At 33.7% G+C, this 12293-nt stretch overlaps 1 protein-coding gene across 1 annotated transcript; it reads left to right on the forward strand.

Moving 5' to 3' along the window:
- The first annotated feature begins 655 nt into the window (after positions 1-655).
- On the forward strand, positions 656-9953 carry LOC124539215 (vanin-like protein 1). The gene is made up of 8 exons (XM_047116512.1): positions 656-712; positions 895-987; positions 2895-3037; positions 4961-5151; positions 6113-6262; positions 6764-6931; positions 8460-8595; positions 9356-9953. The coding sequence occupies exons 1-8, from the start codon at positions 656-658 to the stop codon at positions 9750-9752; spliced, it is 1335 nt and encodes a 444-aa protein (XP_046972468.1). The 3' UTR covers positions 9753-9953.
- The last annotated feature ends 2340 nt before the right edge of the window (positions 9954-12293 follow it).

Consider the following 12293-nt stretch of genomic DNA (forward strand, 5'->3'; position numbering starts at 1 on the left):
CTCCTTCCATTTGACCGCATCCAACGTAGAGCGGCTCGAATTATCGACGATCAAGCCCTTTCCGATCTCCTTGATCCTTTGGCTTTGCGTAGAGATGTTGGATCACTCTGCATCTTCTACCGAATTTTTCACGGGGAATGTTCCGAGGAATTGTTCGGATTAATCCCGGCTGCTGAATTTCACCTTCGGACATCTCGTCAAAATTCTAAGTTTCACCCGCACCATCTTGATGTCCGAAAATCCACAACAGCGCGATTTCTTAGACATTTTCTGCCTCGCACAACCACTCTGTGGAACCAGCTGTCGCCGGCGGTTTTTCCGAACCGATACGACATGGGAACCTTCAAGAAAAGAGCCTACTCCTTTCTCAAAGGCCGGCAACGCACCTGCAAGCCCCCTGGTGTTGCAGATGTCCATGGGCGGTGGTAGTCACTTTCCATCAGGTGAGCCTCCTGCTCGTTTGCCACCTATTCCATAAAAAAAAAAAAAAAAAAAAAAAAGCAAATAACAGCAGGAACAATTTTAACGGCTGTGAATGGTTATAGCCCATAAAAGTGTTGCTCCTGTTCCTGCATGTTTTTATCTTATATTGTATTCAATTTGAAAAACTAGACTTGAAGCACTAGAAGTTTCTAGATGAAAACAGATTCTCAAGATGACATTTTCAATAAATCGAAATGTGTCTTTGAATAACTTGTGTTTTTCTGCTAGGGTAAAAGGTTCAGGTTACTTTTATAAAAAGTAAATTAAGCTAAGTAAGATGAGATCCATCTGATGATTTCCGTTTACGTGCAGGGATAAAGTCTTTAATAAAAATAGCGGCGACTTATAACTCGTCTTCTTTATATTCAAGGAACCAAGAATACAATTTATTTGTAATAAATTGTGTTTCAGGGTGTGGATGTATTGGTGCTGCCGTCTCCCCGAAATATCGCATCAGAGGCCGAATTTGATTCCTGCATAAATGAATTAGATAATTACGATGAGGTGAGTTCAGATATAATTACATTATAGTATAAATAACACTCGTAACAGTACCATATATATATTTCTTGATTTAAAAATATTTCAATAAAATAAAATAATATGTAAAACTCAAACTAAAATTCCTTTATTCAATATGGAAGCATTACACTTATGTTGATAGTCAAATATAGTTTATATATAGTCACTATCGTCGGTTCGGAAATGGAAACACCCAGTGCTGAGTAGAACCGGCGAAAGAAAATCAGCGGGTCTTTTTTTTGTCAAACTTGTTATGTACATGTATTGAATATGAATAGAAATATCCAGGAGGGCACTAACGTTCGTTACTATATATTTTTTTAATTTGGCACCAAAAGCATTTTGAACGCTTTGTGGGATCCTGTTATAGAACCATACATTGCCCCACAAAAGAGTCACATGAGTAACAAGTTTGTGCTTGTACTAATGCTATGAGTATCACATTTTCTCATAAATACATTAATATTTTACCATACATGCAAAACACTTCAGAATATATATTGAAAAGCAACAGTTAATATCTTGATTTCTTTAAATTTATACCTTAAAATATTGCTTAAAATAACGTCAGTCTTTAGTTTAATATCATACATTAACGTGTTTAACATAATCAAAACAAAACTGAAAAATGAAGAGAGGATTATTCAGTTTATTGAAAAAACATAAGCTCAGTTTACAATTTATCGATAACAATATTCTTATTACGACTAACCGGTGTAAATCGAGTCAGTCTTTCTGGGTTTTGTAGAAAACAGTTCCTTGATTAGCCATATCTAGTCATACCACAAATACTATATGTGTTTGTCTGAAACTCTATTGCGCGTTAAAAACAAGATAATATTAATAGCGATTATGTTTGTTTATGAGCTACTTTAGGGATTTACTTCACGATATAACTAATCTAAGGGGATAAGTGACATTACTGTACTTAATTGAACAATAATAATAAAATGATACTCATATGTATGACATTGTTTGGGCGTTATCTCTAGTTCTGGGTGGGAAGTAATTTATGAGTTGTGTTGCCTCCAACGCCATTTTTATATACAACGGCAAGCGATTCTCTTTGTTTATAGGCAATAGGGATATTGCCTGTTAAAATGTAGTTTAAATTGCATTGACGATGACAACACAACAACAACAACAGCCTGTAAATTCCCACTGCAGGTTTCCTCACGATGTTTTCCCTCACCGTTGAGCACGAGATGAATTATAAAGACAAATTAAGCACATGAATCAGCGGTGCTTGCCTGGGTTTGACCCGCAATCATCGGTTAAGATGCACGCGTTCTAACCACTGGGCCATCTCGACTCCCTACTGGGCCATCTCGATTCCCTTGATGATGATTGACGATGAAAAAACTAAATATTTTGTAAACCACTTAGCCCTCGGCTAGGTTATTTGTTTATTTTTAAAATGTAGTAGTCGGAAAGGCTATAAAATGTACAATATTAGACAATATTGCTAAAATATTGTACGTAGTTCTTCATGGTCATTTCTCATGGTCGTTCTCTTCATTGCTACTTTAGCAATCTTATCTCATTGATTTAAAACTAACGTCAAGTTATTAAGTGTTTTAATTAAATCAAATTGTATGATGTACCCTCTATTTTTTATGTTTTTGAAACGGTTAGAGTCAGGTTAATATTTCCAACAACCAGAATCATTTCACAAATCTAATCTAATTTTTACTTGAAATGGCAAGTTGATCCACAAATGGGCATCAGATAGTAAGTGCCCATATAATACCGCCACCGCTCATAGATATTGTAGGAAACTGTTACTGTAGAAAATATTGCCCATCCTATATCTCAAATGCGCTACCAACCGATTCTAACTTTTACCGATATTTCTTTAAATAAATATAATTGTTTCAATTTCTCCACAGATAATAAAAGCTGTTTCAAATGCTGCAAAGGATGCACGTGTTTACGTCGTGGCTCAATTGCTTGAGAGATATAGTTGTCAAAACCGGGAGGAACTTATAAGGAGTAACGTAGTCTTCGATAGGGATGGAGCCGTTATCTCTGTGTAAGTTCATTTGTTAAAATTTGTTGAGAGTAACCCAAAACTGATTTCAGCATGACTGCTGTTCTCAAAGTTACAAATTTCTTTATAGCTCGCTCTTGCATCAAGTTAACGAACTTCACAATTGTTATAGGGTAAATAAAGTCGCGTTGTTTCTTTGCGTATTAAATAATGACGAATATTGCATACAACAAAGACGAAAGCCTGTAAATTTCCCACTGCTAGGCTAAGGCCTACTCTCCTTTTGAGGAAAAGGTTTGGAACATATTCCACACGCTGCTCCAATGCGTGTTGGTGGAATACACACGTGTCAGAATTAGCCCTATAATATGTATACATAAATAGTAATATAGCATATTATCTATTATATTTAAATTGAGGAAAATATCTGAGATGAATAGCAATAGATTTTCCTCTGGTTGATTTTCTTTCAGCCCAAATGTTATTGTTTTTTTATTTATTTGAATAGTGCATTGATAAAAAACAAGTAAATCATGCTGTGTAATTAATAATATATTTTATGGTATTATTCGGACACTAGATCGACTAAATTATAAGATAGATCTCACGATACTGAGTTTAAGCCTTAGGGCCAGTTAAGTTATAGATACTAATTAACAGAAACAAATTTGAAAGTCAGATTTATTTACAATGGAATTATACTAGCCTATTATATTATACTATGCCCCTTTATCGCATCAATACGTAATTGGTCTTTAACGATTTTCCTATTCTAGTAAAACGGTGTTCCAGTTGCGCTTCGGTCGAAATAGGATCGAATAAGAATTAGTAGGGCAGTGGCTGCAAAAATTGAATAGCTGACTAGCCTAATAGCGGAAAATTTGTAAATCCGCCACTGCAGTAGGGAACATATAGTTTGAAAATAACTGTTATAACATAAAAATAACCCAGTTACGGTTCAGATGGGTTTATCTCTCTGAGGAATAGAATCCTAATCATATTTCACCCGTTATAAGATAGTAGAATTTGCCCTCAGAGCCCTTAATAAGCACATCTAGCCGTTGGTAATGAACTGGTCTTTCTCCGTATCGGATTGTTATAACATGTAATTGGAAATGAGTGTACTAGAATTTGCGCACAAGTTCGTATGCTACAATATCTCCTGAGTAGTCGACTATTATAGTCGCAAGTGTAACCTTAGCTTTATAATTTAGCATCACGGTTGTTTCAGTAAATTGATCGCGATGAGTTTTGAATTCCATAAGGAAGGATAAATATGGACACGTAGATTATATCGTTTCCTTGTGTTTCGTTTATTCATCAATACTTGCAATAATAATACCTACTTTTAAAATAGCTACTCTAATAGATACTCTAATAGAATGTAGATTAAATCTATATTAATATAATAATCGCGATACTAATTTTGTCTGTTACGTCTTCAAGCTTAAACCCTCTAACAAAGCATTGTATCTATCGGCAGTGTTTATGGTATATTATCGAAATCGTAGACTCAGATTTGTATTACATTATATTGACCATGTTAGTCAAAGAATGGTTACGTGGGGTTTGGCACAGTCTGACACCTAAGACTGAAAATAGATAGCTAATATTGCAAATTAAAAAGTATATAGTTTTTTAATTATCGTCATGCCTTTTCGGAAAAATCTAATTTGCGTTCTTGTATTGATCGTAAAATCGAAATCAATATATTCTTTATTCAAGTACGCTCATAAAAGTACTTTTGAATCGTCATATTACATTTTTGAATTAAATTGAAAACAAATCGGTTCGGAAAGTAGATTTATCTACCAAGAAGAACCGGCAAGAAAGTCAGTAGATACTCATTTTTAACATTTTAATTATTTTTATACACATGCCTAGAAGTCAATAAGTTAATATAGAGACTCTTTTTAAGAAAACTCTTTGATCGAATCTTGATTTTATATGTATGTATTGCTTTAGTTACAGAAAACCTGTTAGCAGTAGATCGAAATGCAATACGACCAGTTCAAAAATGGCTCGCTTCACCGCCGACTTCGGAGTCACATTTGGCGTCCTCATGGAAGACGATATTATACTGACAAATGTAAAGGAAGCTAACGGTATTAAGAACTTCATTGTATCTTCATCATCGGAGACGACTTTCTTATTTAGTAAGTTTTGTAATATATATAATCTTAAAAAAATATATAAGTATGTATTGCAGTTGAGTCGAGATGGCCGCGTGGTTAGAACGCGTGCATCTTAACCGATGATTGCGGGTTCAAACGCAGGCAAGCACCGCTGATTCATGTGCTTAATTTGTCTTTATAATTCATCTCGTGCTTAGCGGAGAAGGAAAACATCGTGAGGAAACCTGCATGTGACAAATTTCATAGAAACTCTGCCACATGTGTATTCCACCAACCCGCATTGGAACAGTGTGGTGGAATATGTCCAAACCTTCTCCTTAAAGGGAGAGGAGGCCTTTAGCCCAGCAGTGGGAATTTACAGGCTGTTGTTGTTGTTGCAGTTTCATTATTAGATATTATGATCTCATAATCCTTTACCGTATCATTGATATTAATAATACATTTAAACCGATACGTATAAACAATCAAAAACAGTATGGCGACTAACCCGTTATATTGAAAATATATCAGTAATTATATTGTCCAAAAAATCTTAAGTATATTATTGTACGACACAAATTAGATATATCATCGGCAAAATTCGTAAAACCGATCACATCCGAATTGAGTACGCTCTCCCAAATATTTATTTCTTATGTGAAAATGATCTTTACACAAACGTAATAACTTGTAATATCATATGACCTAATATATTTGTCAATTTGACGCGTCGATTTACATGCACTTGTTGTCTTGGGTTGAACTGATGCGAGAATCTATAGCTACGAATAGCGTCGAATGACGCGATAGGGAGCTATTTCTATTGGTCGAGTAAATCGGCAGTAATCGGTTTTATTTTAATTTCATTGCATTTTCCGATGTTACATCAAATTTGTGTCGTACATACATATGTCCGTTTATGCAAGAGACTACGAGATAAAATTACTAAATCTTGTTACTTATATAAAATTATTTTATGTTTTCAAAGAATAATATTATATATTTCTTACAGCTAAACAATTTTCTACATTCTGGGCGTATACAAATAACGTCAACCTTATAATTGATAATGGAAAATTCATTGGAAATATTGATACGACGAAGTCCTCCAATGGTTTAATTGTGGCAGAATTTGAAAGCTGTGGAACTAATGGTATGTTTTATGATAACACATTAAATGTTAGTTTAGATGAGCTAGTGGATTGTGAAGTAATCATTGATATAGCTAGTTTTAGTTTAAGTGACTTAAACTCGGTGGAAAGGAAAATGTCGTGAGGAAACATATCTTGAATTAAGTTGTGAGGTACTGGACAAAGTGCGTTTGAAAATGATTATCAAATCGATTTTAAGATTTTTGTTTTCTTCAAAATTATTCAACGGCCATAGCTGATCTTAATAAATCGAATATAATATTGGTTCATAATATCATTTTCATACATGTTTTGGGCCTATTACAAACAAATAATCGTCTGCTGCATGTGTACCCAGCACTTTGTACTTTGCTCTTTATTTGCTCAGTATTGGCATATTTGAATCCAGTATTGGCATTTCTGGTGTCTGCTTGTCTGGTTTATATTCGTAGGTAATTTTTGGTGTCTGCCAAACGATAGTAAAAAATCAATAGTTGTATTTATAGTTCCAATATTTATTGCAGATATCTCAAAAACTCTAACCATCGCTCCCCCCACCAATTACTACCTTGGAGACATGAGTCAGTACATCATCAGACCACTGAACTTGGAGGCCAGTTCGAAGGGTTACACTGAAACAGTTTGTCAAGGGGACATCTGCTGTCAGTTTTATGTGAAGACAAATTCAATTGGTGAGTGATACGACTTCATAATTAAACACACAAGTTTAGATTACTTACTTGATTATTTACTTGGTGGTAGGGCTTTGTGCAAGTCTGTCTGGGTAGGTACCACCCACTCATCAGTTATTCTACCGCCAAACAACAGTACTCAGTATTGTTGTGTTCCGGTTAGAAGGGTGAGTGAGCCAGTGTAACTACAGGCACAAGGGACATAACATCTTAGTTCCCAAGGTTGGTGGCACATTGACGATATAAGGAATAGTTAATATTTCATACAGCGTCATTGTCTATGGGCGATGGTGACCATTTACCATCAGGTGGCCCATATGCTCGTCCGCCAATCTTTAACATAAAAAAAATATAGATAGGTTATATAAAATTAATAAGCAATCGTAGTATTCTTCATCAAATCCTAAATTAAGTTTTCTTATAATACTGCTCCTAATGGAAAAATATTGGACTATATGATGCAATCTACAGTTTTTCAGTATTTATTTTAGAGCAACTTCAGGCAAATTCAATTGATTTATTCAATATAGAACCTTACCTTTAGAAGAATATATAAATTCAAGTACCTTCCCAAGGTTCTGAATAGAAAATAACTTTACCTAAAAGCAAAGAAGAGAATTAGTTAGTTTATCTAATTCTCATATTCCCATCCGACATCTTTCACACTTTTTCCGTATCTTCTTCTTATTAGTTGAGAACAACACAAAACAAAATTAATCAGCTACGTCGGGAATAAATCATTAAAACCTTATTTCATTTCTAATACATAAAATTTTTCCTTTACAAAAACAGTTATTGGAAGCGTTTTAAACTTATGAGACACTTATTATTCTTATATCATTATTTCATTTTCATCAAAGTGCTCACTCCCAAAAGACAAATCCTATTCTTCTACCTTTCCGGTAAAATGCCATTCACCGCCGTCCGTATAAATATTCGTCTAAAAAGCTCCAAATTGTTTATAAGTAGTTGACGTTTATAAAATTCAAATCAAATCAAAATAAACTTTATTCAAGTGGGCTTTTACAAGCACTTTTGAATCGTCATTTTATAATTAAGTGAAGCTACCACCGGTTCGGAAAGTAGATTCTACCGAGAAAAACCGGCAAGAAACTCAGTAGTTACTCTTTTTTAACAATTAAAAAATACAAAGTCATGTTAGTTAAATAAAATTATTTAAATTAATATATCCTGCTTGGAAGTCAACAGGTATTCATTTCATGTCTTTTGATCATCTACAAAATCTTGTATCGAATAAAATGCTTTTTCTACCAATGTATTTTTTTGAAACGAATTTACGAAACGGCAAAGTTAAAAATGTCTGCGGAATTTAATTATAGAAACGGATACCTTGCCCCAAGAAGGACTTATTGACTTAGCTTAGCCGGAAACTTGGCGTTATAAGCTTATCCTTACTCCTAGTGCACATACAATGATTATCACTGATTTTATCAAAGTGATCAATGTTACTGTTAATATACATGATATTGTTGTAAATATATTGCACGATCATTTAAATATTTCCCAGGAGACAAACATCAAGACATTGCCTACGGGCTTGTTGTATTCGACGGCGTGCAGAGCTTAGGCAACAGTCACATCGGCGCGCAGACGTGCTCGCTCGTGGCGTGCGCTGGACTGTACAAGCGCTCCTGTTTTGTTGGGTGAGAATATTGATTTATCCTCATTACAATGTATGAGCTGTGATGGCCCAGTGGTTAGAAAGCGTGCATCTTAACCGATGATTGCGGGTTCAAAGCACCACCTGTTTCGTTGGGTAAGAATTTTTTAATGTTATGAATATCGATTTATCCTTATTACAATGATGAACGCGTGCATCTTAACCGATGATTGCGGGTTCAAACCCAGTCAAGCACCGCTGATTCATGTGCTTAATTTGTCTTTATAATCCATCTCGTGCTCAGCGGTGAAGGAAAACATCATGAGGAAACCTGGATGTGTCTAATTTCATCGTAATTCTGCCACATGTGCATTTTATCAACCCGCATTGGAACAGCGTGGTGGAATATGTTCCAAACCCTCTCCTTAATGGATGAGGAGGCCTTATCTCAGCAGTGGGAAATGTACAGGCTGTTACTTTACCTTTTTACTTTTACTTTACATTACAATGTGTATTAAACTAGTTTTCGCCCGCGGTTTTGCTCGCGTTTTAGGGGTCGGTTGTCATGTGTTGGCAAAAAAATTGGCCTGTGTGCTGTCTTGGTGTTTAAGTTTGGTGCATACCAAATTTGAATAAATTTGGTTCCTTGGTTTGGTAGTGAGAGAGTGATAGAAAGACTTTATAATATTAGTATATATTATTATTAATAACACTAAGACGCTCACTAAATAATACTACGCACAATTGTTTTAAAATAAGTTTTTTTTAGCAGACTCAATACAAATTTTGTTTTTTGCTTACAGGTCTGAAAAGAACAACACCAAAATCGTATTTGAAAATGTTTTGATCAAAGGTAATTTCTCAAGCGGCAACACCGCACATTTCCCCACAATCCTCACCACAGCCCACAGTGTCATAAACAAAGAAAGCTTTAAATTCACTCCTCTGAATAAGAACTCAAAGTATGTCGCTGCCGAGTTGCAGAGCACAGAGAATGTGCTAACTTTCGGTATCTTTGGTCGAGTTTACTCCAAAGACTACCAGACTTCTGAATTTGGTAGTATTAACAGTACAGGTATTATTAACGAGTTATCTGATTACATTTCGAGCGATAACGTCCAAGAGTTCTTCGATTATGTCTGGATAAGGTTGAGAGTTTTAATTTTCGTTGTGTCCATTTATGTTTTGGAAATGATGTAATTATTGCTAGCTATAAGTATTTGCTGATTGAACCAAGGAGTTTTTATAGAAATTTGTAATTATAATGAAACCTCTTTTATTTCCTGAAATATTCGTCAATTTAAAAGATAATTTATCCTTGTTTCAGTCAATTATTTTTAATTGTTTGATTTGAATTAGCTATTTGAAGTCGTCCCTTTCTGAATTTAGTTACTGAAATATTTGTCCTATAAATAATGCTACTTCATTGTATGTACTAAACAATAACACGTTTTTTTATAAATAGACAATATTCAGATTTGTCAACTAATATATAGTCACTTAAAAATAAAAGTTTAAGAATGCCATCATTTTTTACGAGGCTATTTAAATAATTAATGTATCGATTAGGTAAATTGGGATTGTTTTTTAATTGCTTTTCCTTAGCCTGTATATTTATATTTCTCAGATTTTCATTTAGTCTATACCAATCGTAGAAGGAATAAGTGTAAACAAACCATAGGTATATGTATTTCATGCGATTTGCTCATAGATCAACTCTATTACAGTAATAGTTCTTGATTAATATGCTATTATTTATACAAAACAATTCACAAATAACAGTTTTGTCATCGAAAACGCCATATTTTCGGATATTATTATAATATTTTTTTTTATTACATATATTGGACAACATCACATACATTACTCTGATACCAATGTAAACAGCTAAAGCACTTGTGTTGTGGAAAATCAGAAGCAACGAAGGTACCACAAACAGCCAGACCCAAGACGACATAGAAAACTAATAAACTTTCTACATCGACTCGGCTGGGAATCGAACCCGGGACCTCAGAGTGGCATTCATACAACTCGACCGCAGAGGTCGTCAAATCCATAACGGTTGTCTTAAATTCAAACTCTCGACCAATGAGATCGCTTTAAATTAATGTCAAATGTTGATTTGACGTTTGTCCTGTTATGATTGGAATAGACTATTTGGTATATTTTTTAAACATTAATAATAAATAGTATTTAATTGAATTTTTCTAATGAAGTACATTGTTTAAATAATATAGGTTTTAGTATGTGTGATTATGATTTAATGATTTTTATATTTATTATTAAGTCGATTTCGAAGCATTTAATAAGGATAATTATCTTGGTAGCTCTAATTAATATTGTTATTATTTCAATTTCATTTTGTATTTTAGAATTTAGAAAAAATGCGATACAAAAATTATTTCCGAAATTTTTAATAATTTTCTTTTTCTTGATTTTTTTTAAATTTAAGTATATTGTCCTTATTAATAATTACTTAATATTTGCTTTTCATATTTATTGTACGTAATATACTAGTACGCTGAAATGTCAATGTTTCCGAACAATGGGTGTGTTTTAATATAATTGTTACTTTTGAATGTTGCCACTGTTTGGGTACTGTAACAGACAAATGACTGATCTCTGTGATATTAGATAAGTGTGCATGAGTGATAATAAATACTTTTTTAAATATTTCTGACATTTTTATTTAAAACCAATGTATATATTATGCTCTCCTTAATGTTTGTTTATTTGGCGCAACATGTGTTTTCTTTCCATCCTCCTCTATTATTCGTCACCACAACTAGCTATCTCTCTCTATCTTACTCCATTCGTGTGTTCTTAGATATCGTCTTCTCCCTGCCTCTACACTATTTATGTGTTTTTTCATAGCACCTCACATATGACATAACACCCTTGTAAGAAAAATTGACCATTCCTTACACCGTCAATGCACCAACAATGCGAACTAAGATGTTATTTTCCTAGTGTAGTCCTACGGTAGTTACACTGGCTCACTGACCTTTCAAACCGGGACAAATTACTGAGTACAGGCTGTGGAATATCTGATGAGTGGGTACCTATCCAGACGGGCTTGCATAAGGCCCCACCGCTAAGGACTCCTCTCTGCATCTCCCATGACCATATTTTTCAGGCCACTGGCATACATTACAGGCGCAACTTTCATCTTCTTATGAATTCGTTTCTTATTATATGTATCCTCGTCAATCCGTTCATCCATCATTCTCATCTCTACTACATGCCATTTCTATTCATCCTTCTTTATGGCCCAGCAGGACCCATCAATGAAGATAGGTAACGTATATTATAAAAAATTTAAAATGTTACAATTATATATATTATCAATTGAATAAATATTTTATAGTGGACGTTGTCAAATGACAAACGATAAAATGCATTATATTTTATTGGACTTTATGAATTTAGTAATTTATATAATTTACAGCTACAATTTATTACATTACAATCTTAAAGATACATTTATTATCATGAAATCTTATCTAAATCTCTTTTATTAATAATTCAAACAACTATAAATAGCAGCTTTACTTATAAATATTATTAGGTGTGTAATTAAACAATTATGTGTCTCTTTCTTTCGAATGACAATTTACTGATGACAAAAAGAGACAACACAAAAGTAAGGTCGGGAGAATATAATTAAAATCTTATTTCATATCGTAAACAAAAATAGTTCTAATTTGATAAAACTTTTTTTATATATTAATCTTATTAATC

This window comes from Vanessa cardui, chromosome 22 (assembly GCF_905220365.1).
Source record: "Vanessa cardui chromosome 22, ilVanCard2.1, whole genome shotgun sequence".
Classification (NCBI taxonomy): Eukaryota; Metazoa; Arthropoda; class Insecta; order Lepidoptera; family Nymphalidae; genus Vanessa; species Vanessa cardui.

What these genes read in the sequence shown, in the direction of transcription:
- LOC124539215 (XM_047116512.1), top strand. Translation starts at nt 656, where the DNA reads ATGACATTTTCAATAAATCGAAATGTGTCTTTGAATAACTTGTGTTTT. An exon ending in ACTTGTGTTTTTCTGCTAGG is followed by an intron (nt 713 to 894) that starts GTAAAAGGTTCA and finishes ATTGTGTTTCAG; the next exon opens with GGTGTGGATGTATTGGTGCT. An exon ending in TGAAAGCTGTGGAACTAATG is followed by an intron (nt 6,263 to 6,763) that starts GTATGTTTTATG and finishes TATTTATTGCAG; the next exon opens with ATATCTCAAAAACTCTAACC.